This window comes from Macrotis lagotis, chromosome 8, assembly GCF_037893015.1.
Source record: "Macrotis lagotis isolate mMagLag1 chromosome 8, bilby.v1.9.chrom.fasta, whole genome shotgun sequence".
NCBI classification, from domain to species: domain Eukaryota; kingdom Metazoa; phylum Chordata; class Mammalia; order Peramelemorphia; family Peramelidae; genus Macrotis; species Macrotis lagotis.
The window spans coordinates 104,302,703-104,321,169 of NC_133665.1; the positions used below are offsets into that span (position 1 = coordinate 104,302,703).

At 43.5% G+C, this 18,467-nt stretch overlaps 1 protein-coding gene across 4 annotated transcripts in view; it reads right to left on the reverse strand.

Annotated features, from left to right (window-relative positions):
* Nucleotides 1-957: 957 nt before the first annotated feature.
* Nucleotides 958-18,467, reverse strand: part of NCKIPSD (NCK interacting protein with SH3 domain) — a 30,151-nt gene continuing 12,641 nt past the window's right edge. For 3 of the 4 annotated variants that reach the window (XM_074197878.1, XM_074197880.1, XM_074197881.1), the window contains 11 exons: nucleotides 17,417-17,621; nucleotides 15,745-15,829; nucleotides 14,206-14,789; nucleotides 13,274-13,444; nucleotides 10,878-10,964; nucleotides 10,551-10,689; nucleotides 10,255-10,335; nucleotides 6,086-6,214; nucleotides 5,816-5,908; nucleotides 5,374-5,546; nucleotides 3,943-5,013 (listed from right to left, as the gene is read on the reverse strand). In XM_074197878.1, coding sequence (XP_074053979.1) covers nucleotides 4,807-5,013; nucleotides 5,374-5,546; nucleotides 5,816-5,908; nucleotides 6,086-6,214; nucleotides 10,255-10,335; nucleotides 10,551-10,689; nucleotides 10,878-10,964; nucleotides 13,274-13,444; nucleotides 14,206-14,789; nucleotides 15,745-15,829; nucleotides 17,417-17,621 — 1,954 coding nt within the window. In that variant the 3' untranslated portion in view covers nucleotides 3,943-4,806. Of the gene's footprint in view, nucleotides 2,595-3,942; nucleotides 5,014-5,373; nucleotides 5,547-5,815; nucleotides 5,909-6,085; nucleotides 6,215-10,254; nucleotides 10,336-10,550; nucleotides 10,690-10,877; nucleotides 10,965-13,273; nucleotides 13,445-14,205; nucleotides 14,790-15,744; nucleotides 15,830-17,416; nucleotides 17,622-18,467 lie in introns of those variants that run through there. The other variant, XM_074197879.1, reaches the window with a different exon arrangement.

Genomic DNA, 18,467 nt, shown 5'->3' on the forward strand with positions numbered 1-18,467 from the left:
ATCATCCTGGCAAAAACCCTAATCACCTATGCCTGGACTGTCTCTAGAGTCTGCTGGTTGGGCTCCCTGTCACAATTCCTCCTCTTACCTGTCAAAGCCATCTCCTTAATGCAGATTTGAGCATGTTGTTGTTGTTGTTTAGTTATGTCCAACTTTTGTAACCCCATTTGGGTTTTTTGGGGGGCAAAAATACTGTAGGGGCTTGCCATTTTCTTCTCTAGCTCATTTTATAGATGAGGAAATTGAGGCAAACAGAATTAAATGACTTGCCCAGAGTCACACAACTAATAAATATTTGAGGCTGGTTTTGAAATCAGGAATTTAAATCCTTCTGATTAGCAGTCCAGTGCTCTACACATTGCACCACCTAGCTGCTGCAATGAGGACAATAGTCTCTCTCAACTTTGTGTTCAGGGGCCGCTAGGTGGCTTAGTGGATAAAGCACCGGCCCTGGAGTCAGGGGTACCTGGGTTCAAATCCGGTCTCAGACACTTAATAATTACCTAGCCGTGTGGCCTTGGGCAAGCCACTTAACCCCGTTTGCCTTGCAAAAACCTAAAAAAACAAACAAACAAAAAAAAAAACCTTTGTGTTCAAGGAAGACAATTAATACTGAGAATACATACCATGGAGGCTCTAGTCAATAGTATTAGAGAAAACTTCACAACCCCTTCATAAGTTACCTTATGCCTCTGAAGGGGAGGTGTAGCTAACCATACTGTAGGGAACCAAACAGTGCCAGATGAAGAATCCCAGAATCTTGATGTAGGCTATATGTATATGTACTATTAAACATTTGAGCATTCCTCCCTAATTTCTTTTTTTTTTTTTAGGTTTTTGCAAGGCAAACGGGGTTAAGTGGCTTGCCCAAGGCCACACGGCTTGGTAATTATTAAGTGTCTGAGACCGGATTTGAACCCAGGTACCCCTGACTCCAGGGCCGGTGCTTTATCCACTACTACACTTAGCCACCCCTCCTCCCTAATTTCACAATGGAGTTATTATCATCATGAAGTTGTGGAATGCTTAAATGCTAAGTTATAGAATAACATTTTATTGCTAAAAGGGACTTTTATATGTTGTCAGGACAAGTAGATTCATGACAAAGCATTTGTACATATTTGGCTCCCTATTGCATCTAGAATAAAAACCAGACTCCTTAGCCTAGAATTCAAGGAGCTCCAAAGCCTGGCTCCAGCTCCCATTATTCCCTTTCATAGACCACACACACTAACCTAACTAGGCCACTGATCATTCCCTGCACTCCTCCTGCCCTCCTCCCTTCACAAGGATCTCCTAAAATAGTGTCATATTCTCAGATACTGCTTATTTTGATTCAATCTACTTCAGTCAAAATGACTTGTTGTTCAGTTGTTTTGATAATAGTGTTCCCCAACCATGTCTTAGCTTCTCTTGACTTTGTGCCGATCAACATCCAAACCTGAGAAACACTTTCATCTGGTGATTTTTGAAATCTCTCTTCCTTTAAGGCTCAGCTCAGTTATCTTCCTCCATGAAGTCTTTCCCATCCACTCCAGCTAGATGTTCTCTCACCTTAATCAGTTTCCTTTAGGACCTTTTCTCCCTACATCTATCTCCTGTGCTTTCATCACTCTCAATCCAGTATCATACTGATCTCTCTGCATGTCATATTCCCTTTCTCCTCATTCCCTAGGCCCAGATCTGTAAAAGTTAAGATCTTTATGGACAAGGATATTATTTCATCTCTACTCAGTTTTATTTTCTAATACTAAACACAAGACCTTATACACAGGTTGTGTGTTCCCATCCACCAGGAATCTTGAGCCTTCATGATTGACACATGGCACTTGCCTTCCTAGGGCCATGATAAAAGAGAGCTTTTCTGGGATTACAGATATGTGTGCTTATCTCTTTCCCTTCTTTGGGAGGAAACTCTGGGTAGAACTCTGCACATATTATCAGTCTCCATTGATAGTTGGTTAATTCTGCTAAACTGCTTTTTTTTTTTAACTCTAAATATTTTTAAAAATAAGGAATAGGGGCAGTTAGGTGGCACAGTGGATAGAGCACCGGCCCTGAAGTCAGGAGTACCTGAGTTCAAATCCGACCTCAGACACTTAATAATTACCTAGCCGTGTGGCCTTGGGCAAGCCACTTAACCCCATTTGCCTGGCAAAAAGAAAAAAAAAAGAAAAAACCAAAACTAAAAATAAGGAATGACTCCCTAAATAGGGACATATTCAGAAATTAAGTTGCTGATATTATAAAATAAAAAAAAAATCAATACACATTTTAAAATTTTAAAGTGAGGAAAAATATGTATACTGGTAAAAATTATGAAAAGTGTTCCTCATTGTGTTGTTTTGTGTCATAGGTAGCTGCCTTCCCCAAAACACCTCCAAATCCAACCTCTTCATTTTATTGATGAGGAAACTGAGGCAAAAAAAAATGATCAGGATATACGATACATGCCTGGTCATGTGGGCTTCTGTTGGCAATTCAGGAAGCTGGACCCCTTTGAGAACACTGTTCTGGAGACAGGAAGCTTAGGCCGACAGGCAAGGAAGCAGCATGCCCCTGACTCAATTCATTCCTGTCCAATCTTCCTTTCCCTTTAAGGCACAAAAAGAGGGTGAGCTGGCTCCCCATATAACCTTAGGGAAGGCAGAGTGGTTGCTAGAAAATGAACCTTCTACTTCAAATATTACTTCCCATCATACCACTCATACCACCCTCTTACAGAGAAATTTAGTCTGGTAGAAAGGAACTTGAGTTTGAAATCAGATTTAAATTTTGGGTCTGTTTGATTATTTTTTTATTACCTCTGTTTTACTTATTTTTCTATCATCTATGTAACTGGACAAGTTACATCATTTGTACAAGCTTTTTTTTCCTGTATTATTAAAAGTTTGGTCCATATGCCTAAGATCCCATTCAATTCTAAAATTCTATTATTTTAGACCCCAGAATTATTGGGGCCCTGAGGATGGGGACAAACTATAAGCATATTTACTGGTCTCCCAGTAAATAATCTGACATCCCAGTGGTAGGGCATCAGCTCCAATTTGAGAGGCAGACTAGAATCAGGCAATTTACAGAAGAAGAAACCTTCCTCTCCTATGCATGTAAGATATTCCATACCTCACATAACCTCACAAGGGTAGGACATCAATACCAATGACCAGAAAGGGTAGGGCTAAATAGAAAGTAGATATGAGAGGAGGAAAATGGAATTTAAAGATGAAGCTGCTTGGGGCAGCTAGGTGGCACAGTTGGATAGAGCACTGGCCTTGGAGTCAGGCATACCTGAATTCATATCTGGCCTCGGACACTTAATAATTACCTAGCCGTGTGGCCTTGGGCAAGCCACTTAACCCCATTGCCTTGAAAAAAATCTAAAAAAAAAATATGAAGTTGCTTCCTACTCCTGTCCTAAACAGAAAGGGAGAAAGGGTGGACCCTAGGTTCATAGAAAACAAATCTCTCCAGAGCTCTCGCCCTCAGGTTGAATGAGGAAGTTCAAGGCTATCCTATTCCTCCATACTTCCAAAACAGGTGGCAGGAAATGTGAAGGGGAGACACAATCTCCTCTCTCAAACAGGCTCCATAAGATTTAGAAGATCATTGCCACAGACACAATTATTACAGCCTCTGAATAGCTCTCCTGACTCATAAGGATTGCATCTATGACTTTCAAAGATGGTGCAAAGAAAGAACAAATGATTTAGTCATTCTTGCTTTGTTCCTTGCTATGTGACCTTGGAAAAGTATCCTCTGTAGGCCTCAACTTCATCTATAAAATGAACCTTGTGGAATAAATTATTTCTAACATATAAGTTTCTTTTCACTGTAAATTCTGATTTTATGCTTTCCAGTCCTGGTAGAAGTCCTTCTCCCCCTCCCCCCACTTCCTTCTCATTCTCCAGATATAGACCGGCAGGAAGGTTGCACAACCTGGGGATGCATCTGGAGTATTTTATTCATCTATTTTTTTCAGTCTGGCTATGCTATAAGCAGTTAAGAAAATACACGTCCCTTTGAACATTCATACATTTTTTTTTTACAGAGAAAACAAAACCTGATGTGATTCAGGTCATCCCAGAGTGGAGCAGGGCTACAATGGACCCCTGAGTGCCAGGGGACAAAGCCTCCCAGCCCACAAGAGGGTCTGTTGGCTCCCTTCCTTAGCCTCCTTCCCAACTTGGGGTTAAACCCCAATCCCAAGGGGTACTGGGAGAGGGTGGGAGGACAGGTGGGCCCTGAAGGCTGGGGGGCAAAGCTAAGGCAAGAAGGCAAGTGAGAAAATAGGCAGGGAGTAACTGAGGCAGCCTCAATAAGGTCAGGCCAGGGCTTGGTAAGTATGCTCCCTAGCAATCCAGAAGAGCAGTGTGGGCAGGGCTAGGAAATAAGCAGCAGTGGGAGGAGAAATAGGAAAGACAGAGGCCTTGGGGGAGTGTCAGTCCCTCACCCCCCAAGGAACACCCAGAACCTTCCCCAACCCCACAATGTTTCCAATGTTTTGTGCTTGCTCTTGGCCTCCCCTTTCTCCCTTGGACCAAAGAATACCCAGTGTTTCCAGTGTTTTTTGCTTTTGAGGGGGGTGAACAGGGGGTGGTTGAGACCGGCTCAGCTTCATGCCCCCCATCTCACAACTCTGTGCAAAACGTTCTGGGCCCCCAAGGCCTAGGGTGAGGACATCAAACCACCTCACCAGAAGTCTTCAGGTCTGTTGAGGGGTATATTGAGTGTATGTTGAGGGGTAGGAGTCTGGGGCTCGGGGCTAGGAGAAATGGCCGAGAGCAGAGGCAGATATGGGGTTGAGGGTTAGCTGGTGGAGGGGCAGAGGAGGGCAGGGAATTCCTCGCACATGTGGCGGACAATGGTCTGGTCAGTATGGCTCTGCAGTCCACCCTCTTCTTCGGACAGGATTCGCCTCAGGGTGGCCCGCAGGTCTGGCAGCCGGTGGCCGTGCTGCAGGTAGGAGGTGGAGCGGATGAGGCCGTGCATCAGAGTCAGATACTGCATGCGTAGCTGGGGAGGGAAGCCAGTCTGAGTGTCTGTGGCAAGGGGTGATAGGTGTAGGAGAGCAGGGAGGAGGAGAGACCACCCCACCACAGAGAAGGACCCAGAAACCAGTGCCTGCCTTCAAAGTATGGATGAAAGCTCTCATGCCTGGCTTTGAAATAAAAATTTTGATGGATTTGGGGGCAACAAATTTACCCTCCTAAAGTACTGGGTACAAGATGGTCTTAAAGTGCAACCCGCCCCAGCCTCCACCCAACATGTGTGCTTGTATGCATGTGTGTTTGTGTGTTAGAGTATATTTATGTGTGTGAGAGTATGTATGTATATAACTCCTCACAGGGAGGAGTTGGGCAACCTCTGGCCCACCTTGTCTCCAGGTGATAGGTCTGAGATATGCCGCACAGTGATGTCAATCAAGGCCATCATGTCAGTGTGATAAAAGATAGAAGCGGTCTCCCGGGATGCAAACACGTCCTGCAGGAACTTGAGGACTGAGTGAGCTGGCTGTGGCTGGTGCTTAAAGATACGTACAGGGTCATCTGGAGAAAGCAATGGGAAGGGGGCAGGACAAAGTCCTGAGTGTTGTCTTCCTCATTTTCCAGGTCCTTACATCCATGTAAAAACCTCCCTCCTCCCCACCCCCCAAGCACAAAGTCTTCATGCCCTTCCAGATACTTTCTCCCTTTTACTTTCCCCAGTGCCCCAAGAACCCCAGAGGAAGGGGGGTGAAGGCAGAGAAAAGACATTTCCCTCCAGAATATCCCTAGTTCCCCTTCCCAGGATGCTTCCAGGTCCTTCTCCACCTTACCCCCTCTGTTTAGCAGCAGCAACAACTTCTCTGTAAAGATCTTGACATTTGAACGTTTGCTAACAGTTGTCATGATGACATTGTTTTCTGGGTCTGAAGAAGAACAGACAAGATTCAGACAACCCTGGACATGAGGGGTCTGGGATGGGAGGTCACGTCTTGGGGCCCTCACTCCTCCCTCTCAGGGATTATCTTCCCAACTTGAGGTCTACATTGAGTGTGTAAGGCCTCCTATCAGAAATCAATGAGAGTGATCGAGGTTCCTCTCACCTGGAATGTGTAGATTGAAGGCCAGAAGCAGATTGACAAAGAGGTCAGGCAACTGGTCAGTAGTGTCTGAGGGCAGACCATCTTCAACAACATCCAAAAGGAACTGGACAAAATGGGCACTGAGGTGCTCTACAAGGAGGGGGAAGGCAGAAAGTCACATGGGGTCCCTGGCCTCTCCCCAGGCCCCACATATTGCATCCATTCAATCCACTTTGACTGGGCAAACCAACCACCTCAGGAATGTCTGACAGCCCACCACCCCAAACACAGACTCCTGAATGAGTCCTAAGTGAAATATATCTCTGTCCTTTTGTAGAAAGACAGGCTCTCAGGACTCTCAGCTCAGAGGCCACATCTGGTCCAACTGTACCTGAGCAGAAATCCCTAATTTTTAAGTTGATAATTTTGTATGACCCTTGATTGATGTTATAAATGTTGTGTTATAAATATTCAATGTTATAAATATGATGTTATAAATGTTATGATGTTATAACTTATCCAAATGGTCTTTGGCAGAAAAAGGTTCCCCACCTCTGCTGCAATCTCAGCCCACCATTTCTATTCTTTCTTCTGGGCCCAAGCAGAACAAATCCAATTGCTCTTTTGAGTTAAAATTGCTTTCAAATCATTGAATATGTTATGGTCCTAAGTCTTTCAATCACTATTAATATTTAGTTAGTGTTACTAAGGGGAAAACAGAAGGTATAAAAGAAAGAATGCCTGGATAGTCAGACGACCTACATTTGGATTCTAGCTCCAACAATCAACAACTGTTAATTTTAGCCAAACCACTCAGTCATCATGAGTCTCAAACCTTCCCATCTGTAAAATGGTGACAACATCCACATCTGTGTAGCCTTCCTGCCCTGCATGTGTCCTGTCTCAAACTTGGAAGAGCCCAAAGGTGGGGTCCAGATCTAGCTTATACCCAGTCCACAGCTACCTGAGGTGAGGAGGATGTATGGATGGCTTTGTACAGAAGTGTGCGTATCATCCTGGCCTTAGAAATCAGCCCTAGCCTTGGGCCTCTGGAGCCTTGAGAGAGACTTGGGACTACCAAAACATTTGAGCCAGCAGGAGGATTTGAGTCACACCTGGAGTTCTTAAAAAAAAACACACACAGCATGAAAGACAGACTCGGAGGAAGAAAGGAAACATCGAGAGTTGAGCCAGAAAGAATCTGCAGCACAGAAGCAATAGGTCAAAGGAGAAAGAAAAAGAGAGCTGCCACAGAGAAGGAGAAGATTCAGGAGGGTCACTAGCTCTTGCAAGTGTCTCAGGCTGCAGCTCTCAGTTGGACCTATACCTTTTCAAGGTCTGAGGAAGGATCCAAGAAAAGGTCTTCTTCCCCATAACACACTCTCCCCAGCAAAGACTGTTTTTTCAGTTTCTTTCAAGTCCCACCGTGTTTAGTACAATACAGAAGAGTTGATACTTGATAAATGTTTATTGACTAACTTTACCCTTCATGTTTCTGGCAAACTGAATTTTTGCCACAACTATAATAAGGTCAGGGGGCAGCTAGAAATAAACAAATTCCAATTAGGGCAAAGACAAATCTGCCTGAATTTTCCTAAGTGGGGTCCTTAACTACTGGGATTGTACTTTTAATTCCATAAAGCAACAGAGAAGGGGATCAGGAAGAGATCATATGGACCGGAAGGATCTTTTAGATTGCTCCCAGGCCAAACAAAGGGGTAAATTATTGTAATAGGGTGACCAATTAAATTGCCAGAGACAAAGATGGTGTGAGGAAAGGAAGGTAACTTAAACCTCCCAGCCAAATGCACCCTTAACAGTGACACCCCAAACAACCAATGTTATATACCTAAAAATAAAGACAAGGAATCTGGGTGAAGAAGAAAGGCATTTCTTGTAGAAGGTGGTGCCTGATCTGAGTTTTAAATGAAACAGGGCTCCTAAGAAGAGGCTGGAATAGGATAGAGTGCATTCTAGATGAGTAGTGCAAGGAGATGGAGCGAGTCATGATTGAGGAACAGCATGAAGGACAGCTTGGCTGAACTCTTAAGTACATAAGGTGTAGTAACATATAAAACAGCTAGAGGGCACAGTTATGAAGGGTTTTAAATGCTAGTAGAATTCATTTATAAATTCACTGGGATCCGAAGTTTCATCTCCCATTCCCCTGCCCCACTGTGAGAGTTAATTTATGACTTTGTTAAATTTTTTTCCCTCAGGGTCTGGTTATTTATTTGTTTCCTCTTTTGCTAGTTTTAGTTTTTTTTTTGGGGGGGGGTTGGTAGGTTCGCTCATTTCAGTTAGGTTTTCAGTTTTGTTCCCTTATGATTTGGTATAATAATTCTAGAAAATATTTTAAAATTTCTCTCCATTTGTGAATTCCTACTTTTCATTTTTGTTTTTGTTAAATTTTTTGTTTGTCAACTTAGCTAATAATGTATCCATATTTCAAAATCTGTCTTCCTTCATCTTATCTCAGAAGATAAGTTGATCCTTTTTTAATCTAAGCTAATTTCTTCCACTGTGCTGGTGGGCTTTCTCCCTTTATCTTATATAGAAGTCTACCCCCCACTGATATTTCCCACTCTCTGACTTCAACCATTCCTTTGACTTTGCTCTCTCCCTGCCTTTAACTGGCCACATACCCCCTTCTTTAACATCCTCCAACTCACTCCTCAATCCAACTTGCAATCTGGCTTCTAACCTTGTAAAGGTATCCAATGACCTCTTTTTTTGTTTTTTCAATGCTTTTTGGTTTTTGCATCCTACTCATTTTCTGCTATGTTCCATATCTATATCAAACTCTTGTTACAAAGAAAAATAATCAAACAAAACAACAATTATGCAACTTTATACTGCTGATGTGTCTTGCTTCTCTTCAAAGAAGAGAAAAGCAAATTTCCGTTTCATGACCTGCTCTCCAAGACCAAGACTGATGAGGTCTTAACTGCTAAATCTGATGGCTTGTTTGGTTTTGTTTTGCGTCATCCTTTTTGACCTTTCTGAAGTATTCACTGTTTACTTACTTGGTCCTTCTTCTTATTGTTATTACTTATTCATCCTTCCTACTCAGTATTTCACTTCTCATGCCTCCCCATGACATTGCTCTTTTTTCTTGATTTTCATTCTGTTTCACTGGATTTTTCTCAATCTTTTGCTGAATCCTTAAATATAACTGTTCCTAAAGAGTCTGTCTTGAGGCCTCCTCTATTCTTTCTATACTCTCTCCTGTTTATCTCATCCATTTCCAGATGTCTGATTATCACCTTTACAGAAATGACCCCCAGATCCATGGATTTACCCTAATACTCTTGAGAACTCTAGCTCAAAATCTACAGCCACTTACTGGATATGTCACTATGAGTAACACCAAATGCACAGTTATGAAGAAAGGCACCACTTTTGTTTTGTTTTGTTTTACAAGGCAATCGGGGTTAAGTGACTTGCCCAAGGTCACACAGCTAGGTAATTATTAAGAGTCTGAGACCAGATTTGAATTCAGATCCTCCTGACTCCAGGGTCAGTGCTCTATCCACTGTGCCATCTAGCTGCCCCCAGAAAGGTACCACTTTAAAGTATGCAGTGATTAGAAAAAAACATTCTTAACCAAGAAACAAAGGGTTCACACACAGTGTGAAAAGACAAAGGGTTCATACACAGGAAAAGAGCCTCAGGATTCAGTGGTCCATGGGTCCTAGGGATTTTCCTGCCAGAGGTTTGTGAACTTGTTTTTTTTGAAAATATTCTGATAACTGTATTTCAATATAATTGACCTCCTTTGTGATCCTATGTATTTTATTTTATGCATTTAAAAATATGATTCTGAGAAGTCCCTACATTTCAATTGACATTGCCCAAATTGCCCATAACACACAACCAGGTTGAGAATCTCTGATCTAGTTTAACCATGTTATTTTACACATGAAGAAACCTAGCCTGTAAAAGTGGAATGTCTTCTCTGCAGTCACAGAGAATAAGCAGCAGAGTCAGGACTTTCACTCTGACCTTCAGCATTATAATCAATGTAATTTTCAAAGTACCATGAAGGCAAGGGAGCCACCAGGCTGGATCAGAATAAGTAGAGGAAAAAAAAAACCTTATTGGGACTGAGCCAGACCTGCTCCCTACCCCATTTGCCATCAGGCCCAAAGCTTCCACTATTCCCTTTCACATACGTTCCTCAGCCTTACCATAGTGGTGATAGGGGAGCGGCTCTCCCATGGAGAACACCATGGTTAGGATCAAGGCCGAGTAACACATCTTCTGGTGGTCTAGGGGAGGAAGAGAGTGAATGTTGTAGCTCAACCTAAGCCAGGTTGACCTTAAGTGGGGGGAAGCCTTGGACTTCAAGCAGGGAGAATCAGGTTTGAAGTCAGAAAGGGCTAGAGGGAGCTCTGGGGGATGAGAAGGGATGGAGGTAGCAAAGGAAAAATCCTATCACTAAAGAGTAAGGGAAGGAGGAGTCCTCAGGGCCCTTTGTCCTCACCCTGTGTATCCGTCTGCATGTCTCGAGCCAGCTCCATTGGCAAGATGGATGTGACCAGTGTAGAGATTACAGCTGCATCAAGGCTACACATGGCCCCAAAACACTTCAGGAGTAACAGGCGGAGGGGAACTCGATGCTCCTGAGGATGGAAGAAGTGGCCAATCCTGATCAGTTGCCACTCACCTCATCCCCTCCCCTACACACCATACTCTTCTCTGAACCCCAGGACTGGCAGAGAACAGAAGAGGAAACCCTGGAAGTTCTTCCCCTTCTCAGGCAAGTTTTCTTCTATGCCCACAGTTTACAAGTCAACCCCTCAGCCCATACCATCTGATAATAGGCCACCAGAGAGAGGACAGGCTCAAACTCATTCTTCCGGCACATCTTCCTGCAAACTTCTGGGTCTGCATCTGTCTGGAAAAGACAACGGAAGGGCAGAAATGGTAATTGGGGTTAGCCTAGACCTCTGGTCATAGGCAGAAGGACCAGTCCTGCCTTCCAAATATATATGTGTGTGTGTGTGTGTGTGTATGTGTGTGTGTATATATATATATGTATATATATGTGTATATATGTATACGTACATATATATGTATATACATACATACATACACATCTATACACTAATATGTTTATGCTCAGACCTATAGATGTCCCATCTCTAGATGAAAATCTAGTGCATTTTGTTTAGATCTTCTCTTTGTCCCATTTCAACCTGCCTTGGGGCGGCTAGGTGGCGCAGTGGATAAAGCACCAGCCCTGGAGTCAGGAGTACCTGGGTTCAAATCCAGTCTCAGACACTTAATAATTACCTAGCTGTGTGGCCTTGGGCAAGCCACTTAACCCTATTTGCCTCGCAAAAAAAAAAAAAACAAACAAAAAAAAACATTTCAATCTGCCTTGTTAGCTCTGGCAAGAACCCCCATACAGATCTCTGATCTACCTCCCTCACAGCCCTCTCACCCTAGTAGATGCTAAGCTGCGAGAAGGCAAGACCTGTACATTTTTATATCTGCAGACCCATCACACTGGTAACAAGGTTCCAAATATAGTAAAAGATTTGGAGTCAGAATTCAAATTAATTTGAAAAACATATCATATACTAAGTATACTCTACATTGGGGGTACAAAATAAAAATCATCTAATCCTTGGTACCATGGTATGTTCTTTGATAAGATATAAAATATACTCAATTAAATATGACATAAAATGGAGAATAATAGAGGAGCAAGGAAGAGATAGGAAAGTCTCTAGAAAAGTGCTCTAGGAAAATTTGTGGAAGATCACTGCAAAAGATAGGGATGAGGGATTCTGGGCCCGAGATATTACCTGAGCTGGTCTTTGGAGGGAGAAAAGAATAAGAAAGATGAAGCTGTGGACACAGTGCAATACAGGTATGCTTAAGCAAACACTCAGACATGAAGAGATCACTAAAGAGAGATCACTAAATGCAGCATCCCTCCCACCTTGGATAGTCTAAATACTAAAGTACTTTCCAGGTCGATAATCATATGTAAGACACAGAAAATGACTAAATATTGCTGCCATCAGCAATCTCTCATCACTTCTTCTGTAAAGTTGTTGTAACAGTCATTTCTCCCCTTTCTGACCAAATAATTGGCCCAAATCATCTTCCTAAAACTCACATCTGACAAGGTTACTTAGCTGGCTACATAGGAATATCCCTAAGCTAGATCACAAGCTCCTCTGTCTGTCATTTAAAGTCATTCTCAGTTTGGCTGCAGCCTAGCTTCACTGACTAATTTCCCATTACTTGCCATCACACACTTTATATTCCAGCAAAACTGGACTATGTGCTGGTCCCCATAGACACTTCCACATAACCAGAATGATCTCCCTCTTCATATCTGTATTTATTTATTTGTTTGTTTGTTTGTTTGTTTATTTATTTATTTACTTATTTATTTATCTATTTATTTATTTATTTAGGTTTTTGCAAGGCAAATGGGGTTAAGTGGCTTGCCCAAGGCCATACAGCTAGGTAATTATTAAGTGTCTGAGGTCAAATTTGAACCCAGGTACTCCTGACTCCAAGGCTGGCCACCTAGCCGCCCCTTCATATCTGTATTTAGAAGCCCCCAGTTCTCAGTTAGGGTGCCACCTACTTCAGAGCCTCTCCCCCCCGTTTATTTTTACCTTTAATTTCTATAGAGTCATCTGGGAAGCAAGTGTATCTCCCTAATCAACATTTTTTTAAAATTTAAGGCAATGGGGTTAAATGACTTGTCCAAGGTCACACAGCTAAGAACTTACTAAGTGTCTGAGGCCACATTTGAACTCAGGTCCTCCTAACTCCAGGGCCAATGTTCTATTCACTGTGCCACCTAGCTACCCCTAATCAACATATTCTTAAAGGTGGGAACCATCGTTTTTGTTTTGTGACCTCAATACTTAGCATGTACTTGGCCTAGATTAGCCACAAAACACACCTGTTGATTTGATTTTTTTTTTCCTGATTTTCTCCTCTCCACCCCATCTCCATGCCCTAAGTGTGAAGCTGCCAGGGCAAGATTTCACTGCTAAGAAAACTGAGATTCCTAAAAGGAATATAACAATATAACACTTTCAAGCTCACACTTAATCCTAGAAAGGAAGCATGAAAATATCTGACTTCAAAGACTTGTGGCTCTGTGATACAAAAGCATCCCTGCCCTTGGATTCCCCACCCCACCCCCAACATCTCCGCTACCAGGCTACCCACCAAAATTCGAAGCAATTCCTCCAGATAGCAGCAGATGACGTTCTCATCCTCATAGAGGGCCCAGCTGCGCTGTTGGGCATCATCCTTCCTCCGAGCTAAGTCTGCGAAAATCACCTCTAGCCGATGCTGGTCGTGACACACTTGACCAGAGGGCAAGGCTGAGCTCAAATCCTGAAGTTTCCCCATCCCCGGGACCCAGACATAAGAACATTAGTAACAGCAGTCTCAGCTGGTTCTCACCCTCCAGGTCCAGCCACTGCCTCAGGTTTGAGAGCCTTCATACAGCCTTCTAGAATTAACCAGAATCACTCTCTCATCCACCATTTATCCTTCAACTTTTGCAATTGTTGTATATAAACTGGATTCTGTTGAATAGGAATCTGTCTCTCCCCTCAGACCAAGGACTCTCAACCTTGTCTCCCTATTCATATGGTCCATAACCTCAACCTCCAGGTTTGACCTTAAAATTGACCTTTGACTCCAGAATTCTTACTGATACAGAAACAGCAGCTCATATACCCCAGGAAAAGAAGGAAAAAAAATGGTATCAATCCTTCACCATGACCAGCCCCCCAATCAACTAGCATATTTTTTTCACTGATTGATCCCCCAAAATAATAAATCTACTATCTTATCAAGCTGAGTGTGGCATTGTCAAGAATTAGCTTGTGCATTGTTGAAGAGATGGGGAGAGAAGGGTCCCTTCATCATCATCTGTTCTTGGTCCTGATACCAACCCCTATGTTCTGGGGCTCTAGTTTGCTATTCTTTTGTCTTGCCCAAACTAGAAGCTACCTGAGGGCAGGACCTGGACCTGTTCCTTAAGGGCAAATCCTAGTCTTCCTCTGGACTTCCTCCCCTAGTAAATTCTGGTTGATTGGATACCCATTCTGTTCCCCATTTCTGCTCTTTTACAACCCTCCTCCCCATACCTTGCTCTCCACCAAGGAGATGAGGATCTGCTCCATAACACTTGCAACAGCTGGGACTGAACTCTGGATATGCCCAACAACAACACCTATGGCCACACGGCACAGGTCATGACTCAGGCTGGTATTTCTTCGGACCAATTCCATCAGTTCTGCACCAATTGTTGAAGGCACAGCTACTGGGGCCGTAGGATCCTCTTCCTTCTTTTCTGGCTCCTCTAGAGTTAAGTTGCTAAGGGACTCCAGATCAGGAGCTGGAGCTGGGGCTGGAACTGGGGCTGGGGCTGGGGCAGGGGCTGCAGCCACCTCCTGCTCATCCTTCTCAGGAGGGCCTTCCGTGGTCTCAGGAGGCTGAGGAGTAGTGCTCTGGTTCTGTAGCGTGGGGGCTTTGGGAACAGCACCCCGAGCGCTGCTTCGGCTAGGAATAGGAGGAGGTGTGTGGCTAGGGCTCGAAGCAGCTGTAGGGGGGGCTGGCTCCACAGGGCTGGGTCCAGTGTTCAGTGTGTCCAGGGATGTGGTGCTGACTGAGGAGCTGCTAGACAGGGAGCTGCCCCGAGCTGGAGCATCTGGACGAGCATCTGGACTCCCTACAGAAAGGGGATGGGAACCCTGACACTCCAAATGGGGACTCTGACACATTACCCTCCCCAGTTCTTTCTCCACCTTGCAGCTGTCTGCTCTTCTGCCTGGATCCTAAATTTCTGAGCGCAAATAGTTCTCTCTAAAGTCATGTGCAAACTTCAAAGGGCCAAATAAAGTTAGCTCCTATCATTATCTCCCTTTCTGTCTCTTGCTCTTCTAATTTTCCCTGTCTCTGTCCCCATCTTCTCTCCCTTCCCTCCCTGAGGCAGGAAGAGGGATGGTGGATAGTAAATGGGAGGACTAAGGCAACAGTTGCCCCAGACATGTCAATCATACAAAGGTTCCCTGGCTCAAGTTCGGTCACATGCATAAGAATACAGACACTTGGTCCACAGCAGGGAGATGATGGAAAATAATGATAAATTATTATTAGTAGTAGCAGCAACAGTTCACAATTCTATAGAGATTTAAGCTAGATGAGCTACGTCACTTACCACAACTCTGTGGAGTAGTTAGGAAAGATAATTTTTATCCCATTTTATGAATAAGGAAACTGATATTAGGGATATAAAATGACTTGCCCATGGTCATACAGGTGAATGTTATAGCCAGGGTTTGAATCTATCAATGCCTTCCCTCCTAAACCACACTGAGTATACCACTACCTCCACATATGCATACATGGCAGCTAACCCCCCTCTCAACTCCTCCAATTCAAATCACAGAGATCTCAAGACATGGCTTATAGTGTACTTAGCTAAGAAAATGTTGATCCAGAATAGGGGTAAATTCTTGAATCTAACCCTCAGTCAACCCAGTGGCACCAGGCAGAGTACCTAGGAGACTCAACCCCCTGCCCCCAGTCAAGATGAAGGGACCTGACAAGGAGATGCTGAATTACCCTGCCTTTCACTGTCCTTTTCCAGTATCCCCTCCCAGCCTGGTCAAAGGCCCCTTTACCTCTCACAGAGCCCACTGGAACAGGTCTCCGTTTCCCTGGTGGGGGAGGTGTGATAGAGGCCACTCGGCGTGGATACGGTGGGACCTGTAGGAAGAAGAGTGAGTCTGGTGCAGCAATATTCCAAAGCTGCTCAACAACCTAAAAAAGAAGGTTCCAGCCATTCCCGAAAGCCTCCTTTCCAATTCTGCCCTGATGACCAATCTTAGCCCCAATCCTGTTACCTGTTATTTTGAAGGAGGGAGACCTGTCCTGATTGGGAGGATGGCCTGGATGACCCCCAAGATGTTTCCAGCTCTGAGATTTTAGGATTCTGTTCTTACTGAGGCCTGGCTGGGAAGTTGTGGTGGGAATGGTAATGGGAAGGGAACTAAGATTGATCATCAAGACAAAACTAGAAAGAAGGAGGCTTTGGGGAAATGCTGGCACCTTCTTTTTGAGGTTGTTAAATAGCATTGGAGATAGGCACTATTATAATTTCCATTTTCTAGTTGAGAAAGCTGAGGCAAGGCATGACTTGCCCAGGATCACCTAGCCTGTAAATGCCCAAGGGTGGATTTGAACTTACATCTACCTGACTTCAGGTCCTGCTCTATCTACTGGGTCACCTGGTTGCCTCTTGCCTCATCTCCTTCATCCTCTACTGGTACAGCTGATTTTTAAGAAATTCAAGCATAAGCTTTATGCTTGTCTCCATTAAGTTTCATTTTATTCACTTCACTCCATTATTCTAGTCTGCAGAGTTCTTTTTAGACGCTGATTTTGTCATTCACCTGGAGTTCTGTCTCTCCTAAGTAATCTGGAAACTTGCCATCTATGCCTCTATCCTAGCATCCTAAAGACACACCTGGCTGACATCACTAGTGTCCTACTCCTTGGGTCCAGTCATTCTACCAGTTTCAAATACACTTAGCTCCATCTTGTCCATGAGGGCATCATGAAAGGTATTTCAAAGGTTTTAATGACTTCTAAGTATATGCATGATGCAAGCTGCATCAGACTTATTAGTCTAAGAATCCTGGCCAAAGAGAACACCAGACTAGTCTGGTCTAATCTGTCTCTACCTGCCAGCTACCAGAGATCCTCTTACCTTTCTAAGAGCTAACAAATGATCTAGTTTAGAATCCTGTCAATGATAGACACTAAACTGCAGTTTCCAGTTAGATCCAAGTCCAGGTCTTGCTGATTGGGGAATGGGCAGCCTAGATCCTTTAATTCAAAGATTTTTTTTTTTTTTTTTTTTTTTTTAGTTTTTGCAAGGCAGTGGGGTTAAGTGGCTTGTCTAAGGCCACACAGCTAGGTAATTAGTAAGTGTCTGAGGCCAGATTTGAACTCAGGTACTCCTGACTCCAGGACTGGTGCTCTATCCACTACGCCACGTAGCTGCCCCTAATTCAAAGATTCTTAACACTTTTTTTTGTGTCATGGGTACCTTTGGCAGTCTACTGAAGAATCATGGTCTCCTTTCAAGAATAATATTTTTAAATAATGTAAGATAATGCTAACTTTCACTTAGAGATTGGTGAAAGTAAAGATGTAATTTTTTTTTCCCATGAAGTTATAGTCCCCATAAAATCTATCCGTAGAAACCCTTGATGCAGACCCCAGGTTAACACCTAAACTTCTGGGATCTGCTGATTACTATTTAGCCATTCCTAGTCCACTCCCCAATACCTGGTAGGAAGCACTATCCTCTCCCAAGAACTCAGCAGTGGGTAGGCTGTGCTGTCTCTCATAGCCAGTTCTGCAAACCCCATTGGGTTGCCTAGTGGTAGCAGTGTCCAGGTGGTGATCACTAGATGAAGGGGTCATAGTCACTGGACTTGAGGCTGTGTGACTTTTACGGAACAATGTTTCCTTCCTGTGGTGGATCAGCTTCCTGTAGGGAGAGAAAAGATAGCTGGGATCCAGGTTCCAACTTTTGAGAAACTCCACATTGAGCTGATAGGGTTGGCTGAAGGAAAAAGAAGTGAGATGAAGCTCTTCATAGTAGTGAAAATTTTCTGTCACTACACCTATTAGAGCTGGAAAGAACCCTGGATTTGGGATCTGAGATGCTGGGATTTAATTTCAGTTTTGCCATTAATTGGCTGCAAAACCTTGAGTAAGCTATTCAGCCTCTGAGTCTGTTTCCTCCTTTGGAAAACTGGGATGATAATAAACATCCTCTCTACCTCAAAAGAGGGTTATGAGGAAAAGTGTTTTCACAAACCTTAGCATGCCTTTAAAATAAAAAATCATATTTCAAAATATTGTTAATCTTCCATTAAAGTCCTGGCCTGATAGCTCCTAAATGGCATAGGGGGAAGAGGATCTTGGGATCTCCAAGGCTAGGCCAGTGAGACACAAGTTCTGGCAGCTACTACTTAGCTACGAAGGTTTCAGGTACAGACCTTGTGATGGAGTGGGTATCTGTCAACTGTGGACCATGGTTTAGAGAGCTTCATCACCAAATTGCTATAGGGTGATGCATTTTTTTTTTGTCTAAAGAAAAAGTACCTACCAAGTTACACAGGGGCTGGAATCTGTTTTGGTGGAGGAAAAGCCCATGTGCTCCAGTATTCTTTAGTGACAGGAATTAGAGACTCTCATGGGGCTCAGAACCTATAAGTCAACTTTGCTCTGCTAATGAGCTGAAATTTCCCAATGATTTAAAACTTCTCTTTATGCACTTCTCTGAGCTGTTTGGATCCTATTTTTGAAGTGATAGGAAAAATTTATTCCT